Source organism: Apostichopus japonicus, chromosome 15, assembly GCF_037975245.1.
Source record: "Apostichopus japonicus isolate 1M-3 chromosome 15, ASM3797524v1, whole genome shotgun sequence".
Classification (NCBI taxonomy): Eukaryota; Metazoa; Echinodermata; class Holothuroidea; order Aspidochirotida; family Stichopodidae; genus Apostichopus; species Apostichopus japonicus.
Window position 1 is genome coordinate 26,201,585 of NC_092575.1, and position 26,294 is coordinate 26,227,878.

Below are 26,294 nucleotides of genomic sequence, written 5' to 3' on the forward strand. Positions count from 1 at the left end.
CCTCAGGGGTCACACCCTACTATTAAAATCCAAGCTTGTTAATAAGCTAAAACCAGAGTTATAATTTATCAAATTAATTGGCATATTGTATGAATGAATTTCACTGATAGACCGAAAGGAACACTACATATGAAACAAGACTTGTTGGTATTTGTTACAGTAGTTACCGTATGCCTATATAGCCTAGCAAGGTCTAATGTAGGCTACATATCCATTTTTTCATGGTTGTTATTTTCATTGTCTTTCGGTTCGCTGATTGGATAAAAATCTCAACCCCCCCCCCCCCCTCGAGAGATATGTTTCGTGCCCACCCCTGGGCCATATACCTCTCATATGACTGGCTAAATTTTTTGGCCAACTGGGTCAGACTGTTTGTACTTCTCCACCCCACTGCTACAGTGAATCACTAATCCCTATGTCAGATTTTCTTGTAAATAAATCCAAAGGACGCCGTCAATTCTTTACAACCGTTGCTCGTCTTCAGTTTACCCAGTGTAGTTCTGCATACGTACGTACCAGTACAGTGTGTGATCGTAATAGTGGAACTGGTTCGATCGTAAATTTAATGTGAAGCTTTCAACAGATGACAGTATTTTCATAGAATAATGGCTACTCCGAGGCTGAAAGTGACATACAAAGACCTCCAGAGAAGGGTTCAGATGAATAAGGACAAACTTGCAGCAGAAAATTCAAAGGGTAACGCAATTCTTCCTTTAATGCTACATTAAAAGCAAGACGAATTGATAGGTATTCCTAACGAGTAACGGGACTAACACGATAATGTAGGCTATTGCAGGCCTACTCTTGTTGCAACCGTCACAGTACCAGTGTACTGTAACATTACAAGGATTTTGTTACTGGATATTTATTTACTTTACTGTAATGTAGACTCAGCACTGAATTAATCATGATAGTTCATTTTTAAATGTCAATAACACCAACCTCGGCAACATTAGCTGGTAAAATATTTAGTTTTGCGATGTGCATTTAGTCTAATAAACCTTACTTGCTCCAACAATAACAGCAAATTAGTCTTATTCTCAGTCTTAAGTAGGAACTAACAGTACAAATAATGCAAGGACTAGGCCAAGTAAATGGCAAATTGTATATTTTTCAGTCAAAATCTCAGTGATTAAGCTAGGCACAGAAATATCCTGACACAATTGCAGAGTATAATGCAACTAGAAATCTTATCCACGTAGCCTACAACATCGGCTTTGCCGACAGTCAGCATGCAATAGAAAACATCAAGTCTGTGTCATATGAGAATGGGCAATCTGCTAAATCTGCTTATGTAGCCAACAGAGCTTGCTATTAAACATCGCACTAAAATATTTTTCAGAGCAAATCATTTTCAAACAAATCCAAGATATTTTCAAAAATATCCTTTACAAACTGCCAATACCTGAAGATTCTCCCTGGCAACGTAGCCAGCAGAGTCAGGGAGCTAACTTGTGTTAGACTCAGAAAAAAGCAGTAAACGATGTTTGTTGAGTCATTCTCAAAAGCAATTTGTCAAAGAGTGATTTGGGTAAAACGAAATTGCCTAGCCTAGACTGACAGTGACAGCGAAGCCACTGTTTCGTGAGGGGTTGTTCGCGAGTTGCTTGGTATTCTGCAATTACTTCAATATCATAACCGTGAAACAAAGGAATCAAAATCCAGCCTACATTAGGCCTATAGCTTGATTAAAGTTAGATTTTTCAGATAATGCAAACTTCAAATGTTCAACTATATAGAATGAAGGGCCACTTGAAAAATGTTTCCCAGTTGCATGGATGCCCAGTTATGTCTTCTCCCCAATCAGCATCAATGTTCCCAAGCTGAAACCTTGGACTAAGAGTTCCTGGCTGTATATATACATCAGAGAATCAACTTCAGTGTCTCTTGAAAAACGCATATTATAAGCAAGACACTGTAACAGCACAATTATAGGTCATTCTTAAAATCTCACATAACGTACAGTATGACTGCTTTTTAGACCCAAAAGCTTGATGAGAAAAGCTGAGCTATGTATTTGAAAAACATGCCACCATTGTGTAGTCATCTTTAAAATCCAGAATTTTCACGGTCTTCATCATCATTGTTGGAATTCAGTAGTTTTTAGAGAACTAGACTTTGAAGACTGAACATTGCTCAGTTTTTGCAACCTTGTGAGCACAAATTCTTAGAGCTTGCAATGCACAAGTACATGATATATCATATTTAGATTTAACCATGGAAAGCAAATCTGAATTTGAAGAAAATATTGCCAGTTTCCCTTTGTGTCATATATAGTGTTTGTTAAGTTTATAGTACCATAAGCTGCTATTCCGTTTCTTTTTAGAGAGTGAAAAGAAGCATGATACTAACTTATGACACCATTTCCCTGTTGAATGGGTTACTTTTGTTGTAAGTGACAAATTAATATGTGACAAATTTCTACCCACAGTACTCCAAGAATGCACATGAAATCAACAGTAAATGTAAATAAAGCTACTTTCACAGTTACCAAATAGTTGCCATCTGGAGTTCATTAAGTATGGTACCTATATGGATGTATCTGTGTATAAGGTTTAAGGAGTAAACATCTCCAAAAATGTCTGAATAACAATTAATACTATGCTGTACATGTATGTGGTTTATGTGGTGCTTTGTGTTTTCTCCTGGTTTCAGAGTGGGCAGTTTTTTCTTACAAGTGATCTTAATTTCTTTTCTTAAAATGCTTGAAGAATTATACATGACAAAACTGTGTAGTCCAAATTAAGTGACAATGAACTTGTAAGTTAATAGGATTCTAAACCATGATGCATTGTTGAGTGGTGGGTGTGCTTAATCCTATTGAAGTGTTCATGAACTTCCAGCTACAATGATTGACAGTGATATAGAACTAAGAAGCTTAGCTGATAAGCCTTATTGATATATTGAATGATGAGTTTGATTAAAATACTGTTTGATTAAAATACTAGAAGCTAATTAAGGGGACTTAATGTCATTATGTTTTGGTACAAAGAACATAGATTGAATGTAAAGAAAATATCAATCCTGGTTTGCCCTACTGTACAGTGTTCGTCTCAATTCACAAGATTCAATTTCACGCAGATCACTTGATTTAAGAAACTTATGGTGGATTTGGAGATACAGTAGCTGGTATTTCAAAGAGCTATGTATTTTGGATTGTATATTTATTCAATATTTTGATACTGTTTTGAACATGAAGGTATTCTGAAAACAAGTCATGTCACTAAAGTTAACAAACGCAACAATAAAAGTGTTGAAATTAAGCATAAACTTTGCAAGTGGAGAAGAAAAAAATGCTTTGAGTCAAACTTGTGGAACATAAAATTTTTAAGTTGTGATGCGATTAAAACTTACTGTACAGTATTGATGAGAATGATGCAAGAATGACAACCAAACCACAAAAAGAAGCTTCAATCATTTGTTTTCAAGGTTCAATGAGTTTAGGCAGTAAAGCTTCGATATCATTGTTTCCTGTTTCCATCAGGTCTCTCATCCTTTTCCTGGAAAGCTATCTCCCTTTTTGCAAAGTGGTTGGTACTGTATTCAGTGTTTACCAATTAAAATGTGGAAACAATGTTAGATATATGTATGTGAATGGATTGGTAGTGCATCTACACTGCCTTCCTCCCTTACTGATTTACCAATTAGTTAGTTCTGTCCTTGTAGTCTTTCTCTGTGTTGTGTCTAGATATGCTCAAACTACATGGAGTAGCAATATAAATCTTGTAAAGTTCTCCCCAGTAAGTGTTCCAAGTTTCATATTGATGTTAAACGTTCTTTTCAAACAGATGCCCAAGACATGCACAATGAGAGAATTGATGTTGCCCCGGTGTCCCGCCAAGATAAGAGGAGTAGGAGGCCTGACCAGGTCATTTATAGGCCAGGTCAAAGGAGGCAAGGGAAAGGTCAATCGACAGAAGAAGGAAAGCCCACCACGACTGACAGGCAACAGACATCCAACCAACAGATATCCAACCAAACACAGCCTCCTGCAAAAGCTCCCCAGAGGCCACAGAATGATTTTGGTGACCTCATGGTCGATAGTGGATTGAAAACAACTCCCCCCGGTAGGAAGTTTGGTCCCCGTGGTAGACAAGCTGCTTCTTTAGCTGCCAATGCTCCAACCAAGAAGATCACTCCAGAGTCATCCCCTTCCGCAGGGTCAAAGTCCAAAAATGGTGACTCAGAGGAGGAATTGTTGTTAGATGCGGATGCCATGGTGGCAGAAGCAAAGAATCACACTACAGCTCAGGATACAAATGTGTACTCCTACAACAACAGGCCAAAGAAAAATGACCATAGAGGTCAACATGGTGGAGATGTTCAGAGTAGGGTATTCTCCAGGAGCAAAAACCACCAAAGAGAGCAGAGGGTTATACCAGATGAAGAGGTGACTGTAGAAAAAGAAGCAGCGATGAAGCCACAAGAGGGAGGGTCTGTTCACAATGACACAGATGAACTAAAAGATGATGTAGAGGATGGAGAGACATGGAAAGCCCACCTCGGAGGAAATACAAAAATAACATGCAGGTTCAACACATCTTCACTACCAGCAACAGAAGGCCTTGAATCTGAGGGTCCTAATGTGGCTCATGAATCAAATAGGCCAAAGGGAAGTCAACCTGGAAGGGGTGGGGATAAATCAAAAGGCCCCAGGGGTAAGCTGCACACCCTCCTGAAAGCTAGAGAAAAATACGACAGTGGCAGTTCCACAGGAAACGATAAGCTTGAAAACTTTGGGAGATTTGCCTCAGAGTCGGACAACTGGGACCCCGAGATGGAGAGAGCCGACTATCAGCTTCAGACCATGGTAATATCGTCCCGGACGAGAAGCGGGAAGGGCAGGCAGGAGGACGGACTGGAAAGAGAGGAAGAGCAGCAGCTGAGACGTCCGAGAATTCCAAAGTTTGAGACTCCAGAGGTCGGGGAAGAAGAGTTTTACTGGGATGAGGACCTGATCGATCCTAAAAAACACAACGGAGACAAGGAAGGAAGGAACGCCAGACAAGGCAGGGTAGGAGAGAGGAATGCCGAGAGTAAAGTCAGACACGAGAGACGGCCACCATCACGAGAAGACAAAATGCAAGGGAAGGAACCAGAGTACAGGACAAAGCCAGTGAAAGGGAGAGGACCTGTTAGGAGCAGACTGAGGCAAGATTCAGAGAGTTCAGAGGAAGCCTGGAGCACACCTTTCAGGAAAGGTGACTCGCGAGTCGCTCGCCTCAGACGAGAATCGGGAAACTCCAGAAGCTCTGATGATTATGATTCTGATAGGCACGAAGAACGACATACTAAAGGAGGAGGGGGTATACTCCATCTGGGAGGTAGGAGTAGCCCCAAGGCTATTCCCGAGAATTCCACTACCAGGGGTCACCGAGAGGTCACTCACAAGAAAAATTCGCCGGGGAGAGCTCAGAGTCCGGCGCGAAGTCCCAAACCAAAGGACAAGCAAAAAGACAGCAGGCTGTGGGATCCGAGTAAACCGAACCAACGACCAGCACTGGAGCAGAAGCCACCAAGCACACAACTGGTGTTTCTTGATTCTGACTCTGAAACACAGAATTCACCGGCCGACCGGGGAAGTTACGAGTACGGTACCAGCTACCAAGGCTACGATCCCAGTGCCTACCCACCGGTTCAGTATCAGGGTTACCAACAGAATTCGACTCAGTCCTGGGCCGACCAAACAGAATCGTCTTATGGGTACCCGCCGACAGCCATGCAACCACCGTCGCAGAGTGTACCATACGGGTACTACAACACCCCTGCTCAGAGTATGAACTTTGACCCTCAACAGATAGCACTAATGCATGGTAAGAGAGCCAAAGAGCAGGCGGCCATGCAAGTAGTTCTGGAAGCTGCTAACAAGGAAACCGACTTTAGCAATGCTGTCGTCCAAGGGATTCATTCCAAGGAGAACCTACAGATAGTGCTCAGTATCAGGTAAGTCAATAAATCTGCTCACTCAGTCGTAGGCCTACAGTAGTTAGGCCATTATAAAACAAGACATTTCATCATCAAGGCCTTCAAACTTAAAATGTCAAGACAGATAGGCCATTGTTTAAGACAAAGGGAGATCTGAGATTGGTTTGTTGTAAAATTTAGTGTAGTTTGTATTTATGTATGTATTTTAGATCCTCCTGCAAGCAGGAACTTGCGAAGAAGCCATCATTGGCTTATCAAAGCCGCAAAGCCGCAAGTTTGTGTAAGAAGCATGGATTGCTTAGATTTTCATCAGAATTTTAACACAGAATTTTTTCTGAGTCTTTTAAGCTGGAATAGTCTAGGGATCAACTCAGCTAGATATATTTATGACAATGTGTATAATCACCTAGTGGGGTGTCTTGATGCCTGTGAACTACTAGTTAAGTTTTAATTAGTATCTAACAGAACTAAAGCAAGCCTGGGATCTAAGTATATTTCGTTCAGGAATACGGACATCTTTCAACTGTGAGCCCTGAAACATGTCTCTATTAAGAACTGCTACTTGTTTACGATTTAATTTGAAATAACCATTCTTAAAAAAAACTAACCAGAAGCTCTGGAAGTATTAAAATATATTCATTTCAGGAAGCTGCTACAAGAAAGCTTATCATTGTGTGAACAAACATTTTTGTGACTTACCACATCAATAGCTCTCACAACTGACTTCTTCTTCTTCTCCTTTTTCTTCCAACATCAGGAAAGATTTGGAAAAGCTCTACGAGGGTATCGTCCTACTGGATCTCCAGATCTCCACCCAATACAACATTGAGCAGTTGTTGTGGAAGAATGCCTATTACCAGCTATGTGAACTGATGAAGAAAGAGGAATATGCAAAGGATACTACCTACAAAGATGCAATGGTGGAACTACTGCAAAACGTAAGAATTTACCATTCCGCGATGCTGTAGGTCGGATCAATTTTAAATGTAAACAAAATGGGAAACTGACTTTCAAATTTTAAAAGAAACTGCAGAAGTGCAAAGAAATTTTTGGCTAGAGGAGGATTTGAGCCGGTGACCTCCTCTGGGTTGCACAGGCCCTGACTGTCAGCTGTTTGGTCCTTTATTGGTGGCCATCCCTACATAGCCATTAGATTTGCAGTCATAAGCCACAGTACTTTGCATACACCAGGAAACACACCCCTATTTCATTGACTTCAACCCAGATAGCAGCAGGGTAAGGGGTGTCAAATAGATTTGGTTATTTACATATTTAGTAAATGAACAATGAAAAACTGACTTGGAAATTATTTTAAAATATCAAGAAAAAAAAAGGAAAAGTGCAATTTTGCGACCTGAGTTTTAACTTTTATGATCATGATATTTTCAGACTATTGCTGCAGCTGTTTCTTACTGTCCTTGTACTTACATCTTTGCAAGTCGTTTCTATCACAAACTTTTGTTTTCTTCATATTTTTGACCTTTTTTCAGGGGTCAACATTTTATGAAGAATTGTTAGAGAAACTGCAATCAACATACTGTTTTAAGTTAGACACCAAGACCGGCTTGGATCCGTTACACGAAGAACCCAGGAGAACGGTTAGTTGATTCCATTGGTGACCTCTTGAATCTTATTTATATTATTTAGTGTCATTTAAGCAACAAGATCTACTTCTACAAGCCACACCTTAACAATATATTGGAGGTATTATAGGAGCACAGTTTGTAGTATTGAAAATATTCTCTTGGACGTACAGTAAGAAGTGACCAGGCAGAAGTTATTCATTTCTTCATATTGGTATTCCAGATGGGTAGACAAGAAAAAAAATATTTAGAATTTTTTATATATTTTTTTACACATCGTGATGGTGATATCATAATCATGAGAATGATTGTATTATCTGAACCTAATCAGGAGGAATTTTTTTGATCAGTGTACTGAGAAGGAGGTATTTTTCATTGTAAATATTCAAATTTGAATAGAGTTGTTATGAGACACTTGTAACTTAAAGAGTTTTTGTCTTTCACAGATAAAACTGGCAATACTCAGTGCTCAGAGATGTATGATAGCTCTGGGTGATATTGCAAGATACAAAGAACAAGCTCATGGAACTAGCAGCTATGGAAGAGCAAGAAGGTATGTTTTATCTCTCCTACATATGTGAAGTAAAACTTTCTAGTTTTTGTGGGAGTGAGATGTAGCATTGCATTAAGTGTGGTGTAGCGTTTAGAGGGAGGTTTGGTGTACCAGTTAGAGAGGTGAACTGTGGTGTAGCAGTTAGGTATTATGTATAGTGTTACAGTGAGGTTTGACATAACAGTTACAGGTGCAAGTGAGGTTTGACGTAACAGTTACAGGTGAAGGTATAATTCAGTTGGAAGTCTATGCAGTGCGTTACTTATAGGTGAAGCTAAACCCGAGGGTTTCATGTGCTGCATCAATAGAGCTAAAGTTATTTTGCAATTAGACAAGAAATGGTTGTTACATAGCGATAAGAGCTGATAATGTGTTGTATCAATGTACGTAAGAGTACATTAAGGTTTAATGTATTGTGTGTTAAAGGTGTGGCATAGTTAGAGGTGAAGCAGTTAAATGGGTGAGTTGTGTCCATGGCAGAGAAGGTTCACTACAGCATCTATATATGATGTTTGTTAATTTAACATACACCATGTTAAACTTTTGTTTTTCGAATATCTTTTTAACAGCTGGTATACGAAGGCTCAAAGGTTAGCTCCAAGAAATGGGAAACCATACAACCAACTAGCGATCCTAGCTCTCTACACTGTAAGTATGTTTCTACCACCATTAGGGGTTCAAGCTTTACTCTGTGTCATGACAGTCTGTCTGTCTGTCCCTACTTATTTTCAAATTCTGCAGGACACAAAAGATTGTCTGTTTTTTTATGAAAAGATTTGTTAAATTTTGGTATTAACTTTAAAATGTCAATGAATACATTTTTTAATCATGCATGTGCATATTAAATGCATTAGTCAATACAATTTACAACATTTGTATATAAAATGCATTAATAAATACATTTATAGCATGTGTATATTAAATGCATTATTCAATGCAATTTATAGTATGTGTATATAAAATGCATTTGTCAATGCATTTTATATCATGTGTATATTAAATGCATTAGTCAATGTATTTTTATAGCATGTGTATATCAAATGGATTAGTCAATGCATCTATAGCATGTGTAAATAAAATGCATTAGTCAATACAATTTACAACATGTGTATATAAAATGCATTAGTCAATGCATTTTATAGCATGTGTACTTAAAATGCATTAGTCAATGCATTTTATAGCATGTGTATATTAAATGTATTGGTCAATGCATTTTATAGCATGTGTATATTAAATACATAAGTCAATGCATTACATAGCATGTGTATATAATATGCTTTTGTCAATACAATTTACAACATGTGTATATAAAATGTATTAGTCAATGCATTTTATAGCATGTGTATAAATTATGCTTTAGTCAATGCATTTTATAGCATGTGTATATAAAATGCATTAGTCAATGCATTTTATAGCATGTGTATATAAAATGCATTAATCAATGCATTTTATAGCATGTGTATATAAAATGCATTGGTCAATGTATTTTATAGCATGTGTATATTAAATGCATCAGTCAATGCATTTTATAGCATGTGTACTTAAAATGCATTAGTCAATGCACTTTATAGCATGTGTAAATGAACTGAATATGTGTTTTATGTTTGATCTTCATCTTCCATCCTACCAACAGAGAAGGAAATTGGATGCAGTCTATTTCTACATGAGAAGTTTGGCAGCTAGCAACCCATTTATAACAGCCAGGGAGAGCTTGATGACTTTATTTGAGGAAGTTAGAAAGAAGGTGAACAAAGATTTTATTGAAAACAAATGTACTGATATTGAAGACTCCTCACTTACCTATCTCCTCACAACCAATGTACTCTTGTATGTATTGCCCAATGTTAACCATAACTGTCGATTGCAGTACTGCACACATCTTTCTGAATATATTTAAATCTCATTATCAAAACTTCCATAATTCAATGTAAAGTCAGATATTGCAAAATGTTGTCCCAAGTTAGATGTTCAGCATCTGGTGGAATGTGTTTTGCGGATTCTTGTATTGTGTCTTTACAAATTGTGAGTTTGAAGATACACTGCACACCATTAAAAGGCGACTTTGGTTTCAGTTAATGAGACCAACTATTGGGAAGAGAAATATGATTTGTTTGCTGAGTCTTAGATCAATATATTATTCTTAACTCCAGGCATGGTCAATTCACAATAACTATGGTTGAAATTAGAAGGTAACATCGGAATATATACTGCTCCAATTTGAGCAAATATGATATATTATCTTTATTATCTCTCGGTAATGTGTTAATTGTGACTTGCAAGTTGAATATTTATCCAAGATCGGTTTTGTCTCTCGTTTCATTTTTAGATCGAACACAAAGAGCAAGAAGTTCTACGACTGAAGAAGGAGAAGGAGTCTCGTCTAAATCAACCTCCGCAGAGGAGGGGACAAAGGGGAGGAGATGACGGGGGTAACCGGAAGGAGATCTGGATCCATTACGATGGTACCAGAGCAGGGGCTAAACCTCATGATATGGAGGAAGAGGAACAACTTAGTGATGAAGAAAGCAGTGAGAGGGAACTGAAGAAGATGCCCCCAGCTGAGGTAATGCATAGATGCTGGCCTGATGAAAGGGTTGTTGGGGGGGGGGGAGCAATGGGAGGGAATTGAAGAAGATGCCACCAGCTGAGGTTATGTATAGATGCTGGCCTAATGAAGGGTGGTTGGGGAGGGGGGGAGGGGAGCAGTGAGAGGGAACTGAAAAAGATGCCCCCAGCTGAGGTAATGCATAGATGCTAGCCTGAAGAAAGGGGGCATCAGGGGGGAGGCTATAGCCACGGGACCCCCATGGAAATATATATATTTAGCTAATGTAGTTTCATTTTCTTTTAATAAACTTATACATTATTATTCATTCACATGTTATTCATTAGCTCCTTACTAAGTTGTGCAGCATTCCTTGAAATTGATCTCGGAGGTTGATAAATAGGAATGTATGAGGCCTTGAATTCTGTAACCAATTTCTTCTTTTCTTTTGTCGCAGTTGAATAAGAGATTCGTTCTCAGCTTTCTGAATGTTCACGGGAAACTGTTTACAAAGATTGGGTAAGCTTTCTTCTGTTTTGTAATTGATTATATCCAAACCATTTAGAGTGTATTCTTCAGCATTCTGTGAAGGGTGCAGTATTTGGATGGAGAAATAAATTGATTGTTTAAAAACCTGTGACTAGTAAAGTCACGTATGTGAAAAGTAGAGTAACTTCAATATGCGTTAATCATGTATTATGAATGGTTTCATTGTTATATATATCACCTAGTAATTGTTTCAAGAGAGCCAATTTAGGCAGAATAATAGGGTGGGGGGGGGGTCGGGGGATGGCTGTACAACCTCATGGATGAAACTTGAGGGGCACCATGGAAAAAAGCACACACACGATGATGCTGTTATTCTGATATTTGTGATGGAACTGCAATTAAAATCTGAATTTCTTCGTGTGTACTGTTGTTTGTTATTTCAAGTTGTTGATTAATGATCATGTGACTTGTGTCCAGTTTGGTTGTAACATTTTCTATTTTTTTTTTCTTTCTTGTAATTGTTAACTATCAGAATGGAGGCATTTTCTCATGCCGTGGGGAATCTGTTGAAGGAATTTAGCGCTTTGCTAAGCCAGACTCCAACTCCCATCACCAGTAACAGACTCTTGCAGCTAATGGCTATCAATATGTTTGCAGTTGAAAACACAAATGTCAAAGGTAAGGACTGTGAGAGGAATCAATGTAAGATGGATGACTGACCTAATGCTGAAGAAGAATGGTATGCAGAGAGAGAGAGAGAAAAAGATGGGGGTTGGGGGGAGTAGGGGCTAAAGCAGCTAGGCACAGGTTTACATAGGGGGGCAGTGAAAATATGTGAGAAAGAATTATGTTATGTGTTGTCATTTGCATTTGAATATAGTTATTTCCATATTTACAATAATAAAAGTGCAATGGAAATATACAGTAAACTAGAAATTAAGTCAATTAAATTGCAAACGAACTGAAGGGAATGTGGAGGCCTGGTGATATAATTATCCATGGGGCCAGAAACTGGCTCTCAATTCCCCTGACTGTAGGAGTAAAGGTAGAAAGCAGCAAAGTGTGGTGTAATGGTAGAAAGCACATGTTAAAATGTAAGACTGTCATAATTATCGAATTGGTTTTGTGACCAGTGTCAGCCTTCCAGTCCTGAAGAAGTCTCCATCTCGGTGTTTATTTTCAGATGAGAGGACAGCATCTGATGACCTCAGGCCATACCTTCAAGAGCTTTCAGTTCAACTGGGATTAGATATGTTCATTATTCTGGTACAGAGGTGCAGTGAATATCTTAAAAGTAAGTGTTTTATTTATTCATTATCTAAAGCTTTTATGCGTCATTTTTGCTCATATTCATCTAAGATATTGATGAGATTCTAGCATCGATCTCTCCTTCCATCGTTTGTTGATAAATATTACCCAGAGAATGTTTCAACGTAGTTCAGACACATCCTCACAACTACATTTGGTAATAATTAAATTGATTATGAAAATAACAAGAAAAAATACAACACAAAACGGCAGTAAGGATTAGAACACAACAAGTTCTATGCAACAACACATCAACAATGGAATAACCATCTTAAGTCTTGCACATACACAGGGTTCAAGAAACTAGTGATTTTGTATCAAATTGATACTCATCACACAATGTCAGCGTCAATGTCATTGGATTCAAAGCGAGGAAGGGGTTGAAGATCGTTTCATAGGAACCTTAACTTACCTTTTAATAATTAGAGAATTGCCTCAGTTCCAGTAGTTGTTAATCCACCAATCACTCTGTGTCTTGATTTCACTGTCTTTAATTATCTTGCTGTTTGATTAATGTTTGTGTTTCCATCCATCCATGTGATTCTCCCTCACCCCCCCCCTTCTCCCCCTCCAAAGAAGACTTGCAGAAGCAGACCAGACCGGACCAGTGCCTTTGCGAGGATCTCCATGAGATGCTGCCAGCTGTCAAGGTCTTTGCTGATTGGATGATGTGTCATCCAGGTTTATGGAATCCACCGCCGACTGTAAACGAAGAGCACTTAGTGTGAGTACAAAACATTGTTTCCTAAGTCTAGGGCTTGGAAAAATGATCATTTAGTACTTGTTATAAGAGTTACATTTGTAAACTGATTCTTGAAAATGACAAAAATGATCATTTAGTACTTGTTATAACAGTTGCATTTGAAACTGGTTCTTGTGATGGTTTGACATGCTCATTTCAGTGTCGCAAGACAGCATGAACACCCAGTATCACAGACTGTCTTATAACAGGTTTTGGGTAGGTCAGTTAGGTATGCATTGGGTCACGGACAGTGTATCAAGTAGAACTTGTGTCACTGTGGTATGATACATCTGTCACATATGACTTGTGTCATGAAGATGTGACTTGTGTCTGTCAGGTATGACTTGTGTCAGTTAGATGTAACAAGTGTCAGTGAGGTATAACTTCTGTTAATCAGATATGAATTGTTCATTCAAGAATGACTTGTGTGAGTCAGGTATAACTTCTGTTAGTCAGATATGAATTGTTCATTCAAGAATGACTTGTGTGAGTCAGGTATAACTTCTGTTAGTCAGATATGAATTGTTCAGTCAAGAATGACTTGTGTGAGTCAAGTATGACTTCTGTTAGTCAGATATTGGTCAGTCAAGAATGACTTGTGTTTGTTAGATATGACTTGTGTCACTCAGGTGAAACATTTGTGACCAGTAAACCAGGTTTGAGTTTTGACATGGTTGAGTAACTCTAACTCATGCTTTTCTTTCTTATTCTTTTAAAAATAAACTATATTATCCCTTACTTAATTTGTCCCTTCATTGTCCCTCTTTTTATTTATCCCTCTATGGTTTTTTATTTTTCTACAATAGTTCCAAAACAGATGTTTGGGAAACAGTTGCATCGTTCTTAAACATTTTGAAAGACTATGAAGAATTTGGAGTAGACTTTATGCCAGAGTGTGAAGGTAACGTTAATACATTCTTTGGTTTCATTTCTCAAATCACTTAGGTTAACTGAAATATTCCAAAACTGTGATATAATATGTAACTAAATAATAGTATTTTACATGAGAAAAAAACATTTGGAGATAAAAGTCTTAACTTGACATAACTTAATATGATTTGAAGATATTCAAAACAGCTTGATGTTTACAAAATTCAAAAAAACATATAAAATTCAGGATATAATGGACTCACTAAAGTGTCCTCTGACACATTTTATAAATTTGTTTAACTTCTTCTTTTTTTTGTATTTGATATAGATTCGGAAGAGATTTTGCTTCCAGAAGACCACATGTTGTCTGGTTTTGTGCCTTTACTAGCTCTGCCTCTCAAACCTCTCTACGTTTCTAAGAATGTTGACAAGGTGAGCTGGTTTTATCTTTCTATCTCATAAAATTGTTTGTTGAGGTAGAGCAAGAGATGGGATGGATAGGGGTTTGTTTGTTCAGCATCAGTCAATGAATATTAGAATAAATGAATAACAAATTTGCATAATTGTTTGCTTATAAAAACAGAACATGTCAGTACTAAATATACTGCTGGTCTTTGGCTCGGTAATTATGTCACAAACGAAGCGTTGAGATTAGCATGGAGCAGATACGGATATTGATGATAAGTTAAGATCTGATGAGACATGAGACAGTAAACTGATTTTCTCACTGATCCGTATTCTCCAAACTTCTTCCAGATGTTGGCCATGGATTCCATCAGGATCACATCACTCAAGTTATTCGGTGAATTCATCTACGGGCAGGAGACACCCCTCATCGCCTTTGATGGCGCAAGAGGTTGCTACGTATCGGTGGCTCCTAAGATGGTGGCCGGCAGCGTCCAGAGACTGCACAGGAGACTGGATCAAGGAGCCCATCTAGAGGTTTGATCTTGCTTGATTTCTGAATTGGCAAAACATTTTACTGTAGAATCTGAGGTTAGGTGGAGAATGTTTGCATAGGATGTAAGTACCTAATCCCCTTCCCATCCCTCCCCCCACCCACATCTTTTGAACGTTAACAAAACCTTGCATGTGTTCGGTCCATATTGAGACAATTCTGAACTACTGGTTTAATGATCCTACCTTCTGTCAGGTGAGGGAAGCAACTACTATTTTCTTGTAAGTTGAGTCTCATTAAATAGTTAAATAATTCATTAGTCTTGTGAAGCAGATGAATCCCTCCCCACTTCCCCACCCTTCCTCCTCCCCATCTGCCCTTCCACTCATCTTATGAAAACCTAGTGTCTTGAATGTACAATTTCATGATTATCATCCTCATTGAATATACATAATTCATTCCTTGTGGAGGCTTTAATTTGGTATTTTCTAATTCTCCCATGAAAGCCTACATAAAATTGCCTGTCCTGTTTGCCTTATACTGTTCAGGAGAGTAAGATTTTGCAATACCATACACCAAATACATTGAACATGGTTGTTCATTTCCAACTTTACAGTAGAATAGAGGCAGAAAGTGTTAAACTAAATCACATTCATGGACTTCCTCTAGCTTGACATTCCTTGCAAAATCAAGACTTTTCATTCTCATGAAATTTAGAAGCTAAACATGAAATTCGAAATAATGTAATATATATAATATATATATATATGTATATAATACATATAATATATATAATATAATACATATAATATATATATTATATATATATTTAAATGTCTGTTGCTCTCCGTCTTCCCTGCAGGGACATGGCAATGATGATGATGATGATGAGATGCTGGAATCTCACATGGAGGATGGAGCTACCAACGGAGAGTTTGAGGATAACCATGTCAGTCATCTCAGAGAAAGAAGAAACAGCCTAGAGAAGCTACTCCTGGAGCAGAAGCAGAAACAAGCTCAAAGACAGGTAGGAAGGAATGTAAAAAAAGCCTTCATCGGAAAATTGCTAGATATCATGAAATATGGTCACTTGGAACCCAAACTTTTGGCCCAAGCTGGTTACTTACAACACTCTGTAATTTTTACTTTTTCATTGAGAGAAGTCTATGTTATTTAGTTTTCACTTTCAAAAAAAACTTTTTTTGAGTTATGGATATGTCCTTGTTACAGATCATGTCAACAAGTGATAAAACATGGACGTGTCCACTATTTCCCAGTCATTGCCTTGATAAGGTTTAAGTAATTCACCCATCTGTACCACTTTAAAGCAAAAACAGACGGAACAACCAAAAAACATTGATTAGTTAAATGTTGGGATTCAGAAATGCCTCCCTCTTTGGTAACTTTTTCAAACAGTTTCAATACAGATGTTGACTTTCCATTATGTTACCTGTTATGATAATTCAAACTATAACACTGCTATCTTGACAGGCTGTTTAAAGTTGTTTTGCAACCACACAAGAAGATGATACAAATACCACATGATTTAAATGCAGTATTTGCATAGGCATGGTGTGCCAAAACTAAGACATAAGTCATACTGTCAGATATGATGAGGGATGGTCAGAGTTGGCCACCAAATGGTGGGCCAACTAGGGAGCTCTTGGATGATATGGTATTGAAGAATGGAAGTCTTCAAAATGCAAAATGAAGGCTTCAGAAAGTATGCACGGTTCTATGATTATCCCCAGGGCCAGACAGGACTGTGGATGCCCCCAAATAATGTAAGCAACAGTAATTAAAGCATTGCATGATATGCAAAGAGCTCAGCACTAAACATAATGAGTGCTTGTTTTGCTACATCGGAGGTAACTGTGATTGGAGATGGTTAATGGTGTGTTACGATTGTTTCCTTCCTCCTCTGTTTAGGAAGTCATAGAAAGGCAACGCACTCAGAGAGACCTGGTGATTGAAATCAACGCAAGATACCTCATCCCGGACACAAACTGCTTCATCGATCATCTGCCTGCCATCGAGGAGCTGGTGGCATGTCAGAGATACCTGGTCATTGTGCCATTAGTTGGTGGGTAATACATAGTATAACTTACTACATAAATAATAAACACAGAGATACTTGTCATTGTACCTTTAGTTGGTGGGTATTATACATAGTTTCACTTACTACATAAACCTTAATTCATTGTCATTGTACCATTAGCTGGTGGGTAATACATAGTATAACTTACTACATAAATAATAAACACAGAGATACTTGTCATTGTACCTTTAGTTGGTGGGTATTATACATAGTTTCACTTACTACATAAACCTTAATACATTGTCGTTGTGCCATTAGTTGGTGGGTAAAACATAGTATAACTTACTACATAAATAATAAACACAGAGATACTTGTCATTGTACCTTTAGTTGGTGGGTATTATACATAGTTTCACTTACTACATAAACCTTAATACATTGTCATTGTGCCATTAGTTGGTGGGTAATACATAGTATAACTTACTACATAAATAATAAACACAGAGATACTTGTCATTGTACCTTTAGTTGGTGGGTATTATACATAGTTTCACTTACTACATAAATCTTAATACATTGTCATTGTACCATTAGTTGGTGGGTACTACATAGTATAACTTACCACATAAACCTTAATATATTTTCATTGTGCCATTAGTTGGTGGGTAATACATAGTATAACTTACTACATAAATAATAAACCTCAAGAATGAATTATTTTTTTTACATGTTAAAGTTGTCCGGCGCCGTAAGACACCAAGTTACGTTACTGGTGATTTAATGATCTTTCAGCTGCAACTGATAAAAGTAGTTTAGAAGATATCATTTTCACTTGTCACGGGACAGCAAATATTTGTGATAGCTCCACTGGCCCATACAATAGCTTAGGTTATAACATCAGGCATAAGGTGAAACATTTGTCTCAATTCTAGTAGAGCCTCCCACTTTAAGTCTTCTCCTCCAACTCATTAAGACAAGTTGGAATGTTTGCAATATGAAATGTTCTGCCAATTGACAAAAAATAACAAAATGCAATTGTTTGTTGCATCATAGTCAAAAGAGATCTTGAAAATCCCAGGACCTTTTGCCAACGTTCCTCGGTTCTGACGAGCTACAAAATTTGTTTGAGATATCAAACATCTACGATGACAATATCATCGTCAAACAAGACAATCCCTCAAAATTTCTGTCACTGCTGGAAAGCTTCAATTTTTCCTTTTCAACCTTTTCTACATGTAGTGATTAACGAGCTTGACGGATTATCGCACGGATTAAGAAATGAAGGCGCAGGTGTCTCCACAGCTCAGAATGTCGCAGCATTTGCTGCGGACGCCATCGAATTCTTGGAGCGTTCCTTTGACGAAAGAAACAAGCACTTGAAGGCCATGACCAGCCAGGGTACTAGGCTGGATACAATAGCATACAGGAGTGAAGAATCCAAGAGAATTGTAAGTTCAATTATGGATCTTGTCATCGTCATGGCGATATCATGCGCTATGGTGTTTAATACATACACTTAGGGTGCATGCAGTGATGTCATCATATACAAGAGTGCAATACAAGATATGCAATGGTATATTGCACAATGATTGAGTAAACTTTACTGTAATACATGCAATATGCAGTGGTGTAGTATGCATTAGTGTAATACTTGTTAGTGAAGTTCTGCACAATATGCTATGTTACAGTAGAGTACAGAGTTGAGCAATACACAATATAGACAATGTATAATGCTGTAATATATGCTGGTGTATAATAAACAAGCATTCGATGTATGCTGTAGTTTAAAACATGTTAGTGTAAATATACAAAATGTGCAATGATAGAATTCACAGTTGAGCAATACACAATATACACAATGTGCAATGTTGTAATCTATACAAGTGTGTAATAAACAAGCATGTGATGCATGCTATGGTCTAATACACGTTAGTGTACTAAATGTTAGTCTAATTATACAAATATGCAATGATAGAATACACATTTGAGCAATACACAATATACACAATGTACAATGTTGTAGTCAAGTCTATTGTGTAATTAAGTATGTGATGCATGCTGTGGTCTTATACACATCAGTGTAATACATTTTAGTGTAATTATACAAAATATGCAGTGATAGAATACACAGTTGAGCAATACACAATATACACAATGTACAATCTTGTAATCAAGTCTAGTGTGAAATAAACAAGTATGTGATGCATGCTGTGGTCTTATACACATTAGTGTAATACATGTTAGTGTAATTATACAAAATATGCAATGATAGAATACACAGTTGAGCAATACACAATATACACAATGTACAATGTTGTAGTCAAGTCTATTGTGTAATTAAGTATGTGATGCATGCTGTGGTCTTATACACATTAGTGTAATACATTTTAGTGTAATTATACAAAATATGCAATGATAGAATACACAGTTGAGCAATACACAATATACACAATGTACAATCTTGTAATCAAGTCTAGTGTGAAATAAACAAGTATGTGATGCATGCTGTGGTCTTATACACATTAGTGTAATACATGTTAGTGTAATTATACAAAATATGCAATGATAGAATACACAGTTGAGCAATACACAATATACACAATGTACAATCTTGTAATCAAGTCTAGTGTGAAATAAACAAGTATGTGATGCATGCTGTGGTCTTATACACATCAGTGTAATACATGTTAGTGTAATTATACAAAATATGCAATGATAGAATACACAGTTGAGCAATACACAATATACACAATGTACAATCTTGTAATCAAGTCTAGTGTGAAATAAACAAGTATGTGATGCATGCTGTGGTCTTATACACATCAGTGTAATACATTTTAGTGTAATTATACAAAATATGCAGTGATAGAATACACAGTTGAGCAATACACAATATACACAATGTACAATGTTGTAATCAATACTATTGTGTAATAAACAAGCATGTGATGCATACTGTGGACTAATACACAACAATCCACCACGCTAAACCCAGCATGACAGGATGTAGGGAAAGAGGAATGTGTTAATTTTTGACAAATTCTTAAAATATTTTTTTTCTCTGGTAGGGCAATAATGATGACCTCATTCTCAAGTGCTGTCTCCATTACTGTAATGACAAAGCCAGAGATTACATGCCAGCCAACAAGGACGCACCAATCACGCTGTACCGGGAAATCACCCTCCTAACAAACGACAGGAATCTCAGGGTTAAAGCCATCCAACAGAATGTACCGACCAGTGAAGTGCTGGCTTTCTTGAGATGGGCTAAACGGTGAAGGGAATCGACTGCGGTACTTGTGTTGGGAGGCAGGAATAAGGAATGTCACAGAGATTGTAATGCAGATTGTGTAGGTCACAAAAGTGATTAATGAATTGTTGTGTGCAGGTATTAGAGGAAATAAGAACTGTCGTGCGAAGGTGCTTGACAAAAACGAGAACTGTAGTGAGAAATGTTGTGGGAAGGTCTCTAGAAAATGAGAAACCTGTGTGAAAGTCTCTAGAAAGTGACAATGTTGTGCAAAGGTTCCTAGAATATGAGTAAACATTGTGTGAAGGTTTCTAGAATATGAGAAATGTTGTGTGAAGGTTTCTAGAAAGTGAGAATGTTGTGTGAAGGTCTCTGAAAGTGAGAATGTTGTGCCAAGGATTCTAGACAATGTGAAACTTTGTGTGAAGGTTTCTAGAAAGTGACAATGTTGTGCGAAGGTTTCTAGAAGATGAGAAACATTGTGCAAAGATTTCTAGAAAGTGACAATGTTGTGCAAAGGTTTCTAGAAAGTGAGAAATGTTGTGTGAAGGTTCCTAGAATATGAGAAATGTCGTGTGAAGGTTTCTAGAAAATGAGAAAAATTGTACGAAAATTTCTAGAAAGTGACAATGTTGTGCAACGGTTCCTAGAATATGAGTAAACATTGTGTGAAGGTTTCTAGAATATGAGAAATGTTGTGTGAAGGTTTCTAGAAAGTGAGAATGTTGTGTGAAGGTCTCTGAAAGTGAGAATGTTGTGCCAAGGATTCTAGACAATGTAAAACTTTGTGTGAAGGTTTCTAGACAGTGACAATGTTGTGCGAAGGTTTCTAGAAGATGAGAAACATTGTGCGAAGATTTCTAGAAAGTGACAATGTTGTGCAAAGGTTTCTAGAAAGTGACAATGTTGTGCAAAGGTTTCTAGAAAGTGAGAAATGTTGTGCGAAGGTCTCAAGAGAGTGGCAATGTTGTGCAAAGGTTCCTAGAATATGAGAAACATTGTGTGAAGGTTTCTAGAATAGGAGAAATGTTGTGTGAAGGTTTCTAGAAAGTGAGAATGTTGTGTGAAGGTCTCTTAAAGTGAGAATGTTGTGCCAAGGTTTCTAGAAAATGTGAATGTTGTGTGAAGGTTTCTAGAAAGTGACAATGTTGTGCAAAGGTTTCTAGAAAGTGAGAAATGTTGTGTGAAGGTTTCTAGAAAATGAGGAACGTTGTGCAGAGGTTTCTAGAAAGTGACAATGCTGTGCGAAGCTCTCTAGAAAGTGAGAATGTTGTGCGAAAGTTTTAGAAAATGAGACATGTGGTACGAAGGTTTGTAGAAAGTGACAATGTTGTGCAAATGTTCCGAGAATATGAGAAACATTGTGTGCAGGTTTCTAGGAAGTGAGAAATGTTGTGCGAAGGTTTCTAGAAAATGAGAAACATTGTGCGAAGATTTCTAGAAAGTGACAATGTTGTGCAAAGGTTTCTAGAATATGAGAAATGTTGTGTGAAGGTTCTAGAATATGAGAAATGTCGTGTGAAGGTTTCTATAAAATCAGAAACATTGTGCGAAGATTTCTAGAAAGTGACAATGTTGTGCAAAGGTTTCTAGAAAGTGAGAAACATTGTGTGAAGGTGTCTAGAATATGAGAAATGTCGAATGAAGGTTTCTATAAAATCAGAAACATTGTGCGAAGATTTCTAGAAAGTGACAATGTTGTGCAAAGGTTTCTAGAAAGTGAGAAATGTTGTGTGAAGGTTTCTAGAAAATGAGGAATGTTGTGCAGAGGTTTCTAGAAAGTGACAATGTTGTGCAAAGGTTCCTAGAATATGAGAAACGTTGTGTGAAGTGAAGGTTTCTAAAAAATGAGTTGTGCTAGTGTGAAGTCATCAGTTAATTTGTGTGAGGTTATGTGCTCATTTGAATCATCACTCCATCCAACACCCTCCTCATTGTATCTTTACACTGTCTTGTTTTAGCTTCCACTGGTTCTTACTTAACATGTTTGTATAGGTGCTCTCATGTCTTCTGCAGTTGTGTTTAATTGCCTTGCACTCTTATTGTCAATGTATTTATAATAATCTGTAAAACAATCTGTGCATTCCTAATAGGTTCCTCCATAAGAGTGGAAAGGGGATTAAAAATGATTCAACAATAAAATCATAAAATCACCCGTATACTTTCTCAAAGCTATGGTATAGCATCCAAATATGTATTCCAGTGTTAAGGTTAATTTGAAATATTAACTTTCAAACCACAATAGTTCTCAGTATGTAAATCAAATCCCAGGCAGTTATTTGTTTTGACCTGTATTAGAACGAAATAATTTTTTTTTAAAGAAGCAGAAGTTTTGTGGAAAAATTGTAAATTTTTGTGACATGGTTATAGGCTACATACCAGAAATGAAAGGAATAATTTAGAGCAAAAGGCAGAATACCATTTTATCTGTTTCTTATAAACTGCAATAAGGTCTGACTTTAATGATGAAGGGTTATCCATGATTGTGAAGCTATTCATTTGGTTGAACAGAGAAGACATTAGAATTGTCAGGGTTAACCTCTGTAGTAAACATTTTTGCTAATGCCAACCAGCACTTCAGTTATTTGTATATTTAGAGACTGTTAATTCAATTTTGGAGTTATTAGTGTCATTCCTTGGAGTGCATTTTGAAGCTTAAAATCTAATTTATGAAATAGGCTTCATTGCAATGTCTGAATGGTAAGGAGAGAAAGGGTGGAGGCAGGGGTCTGCAAAGTTCTCAAAAGAAGGCAAAACTTATACAAGGGAGAGGGGGGGGGTGGCAAATGCCTTATGGAAATTAATTCTACAGGGAAAATATATGCAAAACATTCCTTAAAGGGCATCAATATTGGCCCCAAAAATGCTAGAAAATCAATTAATGGTCACTCATGCTTCAATTTTCAACAAACATTTAAACTGCTGACCATGGAGTATTTTTCCCCACTGATACATTGCATTGTCTTAATACTCTTCGACAACGACGATGTCCTGAAATAATATGCTGGTTCAGAACCACCAGGGAAGTACTTTTCAAAACTTAGCTATTCTTCATATGCAAGAATATGGGGCTAACACAAATGACATATACTGAAGTATGAATATATTACACATTGTGTCTTGTGAGTTAAATCAACTTCAGGGAGGAAATGTATCAAAAACACAGTCACTGGTCATTCATGTACACTGATTCACATTATGGATGAACTCAGAGAGTCAATACTAACCTACAAGGTTCATAGGGATTCTATCTTGAAATGGCCATGATATTGCCTTTTGGAGAGTGTTTATTACTTATTCAGTGTAGGGCTAGTTGTAACAAAACTTAGGTTAAAGGCATTGAAGACTCGCCCCAAACCGCGTGCCGCGCTCTGAAAAGTTAACTTTCCGTTGCTTGCAAATGACGTTTTCTTCTTGTCGCTACTAAATGCAGACCGTAATGAAATGTGATATGTTATCTTTTATCTAGACCTGAGATGTCCACGCTGTATGTACACAGTGTTGTGGGTATTGACAGTATCTGTATGTATTGACTGTACACTAGTGTCTAATTACCGACGGTAGCAACCTGTGTTTTTTCTGGGATCGATGGTGGTGTCTAACACTTCTGTTACACCTCATGGGAAACCAGGTCAGATTACTCGTATGAGATTTTTCTTTGTGCGCGAGTCTTTACACCCTTTAATGGATGTAACTCACACCTAGGCTTATGGAATGGGGCTTCGTAATCACACCTTTATCTTACTTGCAATAACTCCAGACAACCAGCCTCAATGGTACACTTTGTCTTCGTTAACTGTATTCACAACTTATAAAAGTGAAAATGAGAGATGTTTAGTATTCAATCCATTGTCTGCTTGCTGTGTTCAGATGAAGTGAAACAGCATTGCCTGAAATATTTCTAGATATATCAAAGAAACAATCACAGGGTGTCTCTTGTGTCTCCATGGTTTCATGATTGCCATCTGTATTGTTTTTATAAATCCAGGGCATTCGTTTGGAAACTGGTTACCGTGTCCGAACAATTGACGAAGGAAATAATCTCCCTATGCATCTTTGCCATCCATACAGTTCAATCACCTCTGAAATACCATACAGACTCATACCTATAAATTCTTAACCTTACCATACCAATTATTGGAAGTCAAACCTTTGCTATTAGGTCTGCAAATTTTAGCACGGTTCGATTCCTACGCATCTTTATGTGTGAGGATTTTCATTTTCCTACATTTCAGGGCTTCCAATGGGGAAATAGAGATACGAAAGCATTTGACAGAGTATCACATCTTACAAGAGTATCAATTTTAAAGCAGCTTTTTTTTTTTTTTTGGCATTGATTTGACAAATTTTTTTAAACCCCTCAGCAGACTTGCATAATAGGTTAATGTTTCATTTCTTTTTATGGGAAAACTTGAAAACAAGTTTTTGGATAAATGCTGATTTGGTTGGTAGCTCATGCTAACATCAAAAAGTGTCTCTGCAAGAAATGGTTTTACAATGGAAAGAAATTTGAAATCTTTGAGTAATGATTCGTCAGTTTGTTAAAATCATTTGGACGTTGACGACCGAATGCGAAAAGCTGCATTTTGGGCGTTGAAACTAAAATGTCTGTTTCTTACGACCTTGACTACCGAACTCATCCAGTATCAAGTTGACTGTTTTCCCCCACCAGTGTCCAAACCTTTCTCACATAGTTACGATACAGTATGTGAATTTGAAATTGTGCATTATAGAGAAAAAGATGAAACAAATCTCATTTAAAAAATTTTGAATGTGCAACGTTTTTATTTTGTGTAGTACTGAAGAATATAATTAGTTGCTTAACTTTTACATTTTCACTATAAATGAATAAAGGAGATAAAGAAAATGTGCAAATTTCTGTCATATTTTGTGCCCTTTTTTGTTACTCACCACTTTGATGTTTGGACGTTACTCTATTGCTAAAATGTATTCTTATTCGAATGTATTCTTAAGCGCTTCCCCAAACAATACTCTAAAATGTACTTTTCAAGCACCTCCGTAAACAGTACTCTAAAAGGTCCACTCTGTCTCCCCCCTCAGGTCCACTCTGTCCCCCCCCCACCCTCTGGGAAAAATCACCGTTTTCTGATAGGTCACAAAAGTGATAACATTTTTATCTGTTTAGGTTTGTGTTTGGTCAATTTGCCAAATTATGAAATGAACAATATTCTTCACAAGATCATGCAGTGAAAATAAGAACAATATTTGGGGAATTGAAAGTTTCAAGTATATTACGTTGATGATAAAAAAAATCTTTCCAAACGTTTTAACACTGAAGGTGGAAGGCACAAATCACATTATGATACGAGAGCTGCCCAAATAATCAAACAGATCTCGCTCTGTAAGTTCATGCTAAACTTAAAACAGTAATAAACAGTGCAAAAAGAATGTCCTTTAAGTAGTAAACAAAATAATAGCATTTTTTCAAACAGTGTTTAGTTATATAGTATTAAGTAAATAGATACTTCAAATATAATGCATAATGAATACCATTGTCTTTGATAAAGAGATTCTTCAGTTAGGAAATGTAAAATCTTTCTAATCATAAATATTCCCATTTGGATTAGCACCATTACTGATAAGACTACACGTTCATTCATAATTTGGCTTCAAATCAGTTTTCTTGTAAGCATTTCTTCTTGGAAACCAAAGATAAATAAACAAGCAAGTATTTATGGACAAATTAGGCAGGTTTGAGAAACCCTCACCTGTTTGGTTATGTTGAAGCATAAACATTGTTTCTCCAAATGCAATCTTGTAAAGGAAATTTCCAATGCAGATGCCCAAAAATTGTTCTCAAATTTTTTCTCACTTTGTGAAATCCAATATTATACCTTTACCAATCACTCTTTTCATAATCTCTGTCTTTCATTTGTATTCCCTTCTTCTAAATAAATCATTTTAAATGTTCATTGCAAAGCATTCACAGAACACTGGCAAGGAATAAATTTGCATACATCTGCGTATCTCATTTTAAGAAGGCTATTGTGAGTGCACTATTGCCAAACATATAAAAATTTCAAAAATTCGATGTTGCATTATCATGCTCCATAAAGTTCACAAACTAATTCT

The 26,294-nt window shown here is 37.1% G+C and overlaps 1 protein-coding gene across 8 annotated transcripts; it reads left to right on the plus strand.

Moving 5' to 3' along the window:
• The first annotated feature begins 488 nt into the window (after nt 1-488).
• Nucleotides 489-26,108, plus strand: LOC139981459 (telomerase-binding protein EST1A-like). Of its 8 annotated transcripts, none has more exons than XR_011797846.1 (20): nt 490-696; nt 3,789-5,943; nt 6,683-6,863; nt 7,416-7,523; nt 7,955-8,061; nt 8,631-8,709; nt 9,695-9,805; nt 10,388-10,624; nt 11,064-11,125; nt 11,628-11,773; nt 12,279-12,389; nt 12,980-13,127; nt 13,952-14,046; nt 14,344-14,447; nt 14,772-14,957; nt 15,776-15,940; nt 16,843-16,996; nt 18,191-18,399; nt 20,020-21,240; nt 21,300-26,108. XR_011797846.1 is itself a non-coding variant. In XM_071993862.1 (19 exons), the coding sequence occupies exons 1-19, from the start codon at nt 606-608 to the stop codon at nt 20,227-20,229; spliced, it is 4,656 nt and encodes a 1,551-aa protein (XP_071849963.1). In that variant the 5' UTR covers nt 489-605; the 3' UTR covers nt 20,230-26,108. The 8 variants fall into 8 exon arrangements, 2 of the variants coding, with proteins under 2 accessions (XP_071849963.1, XP_071849962.1); XR_011797848.1 differs by having other exon boundaries at nt 20,020-21,117; nt 21,179-26,108; XR_011797847.1 differs by having other exon boundaries at nt 20,020-21,087; nt 21,118-26,108.
• The last annotated feature ends 186 nt before the right edge of the window (nt 26,109-26,294 follow it).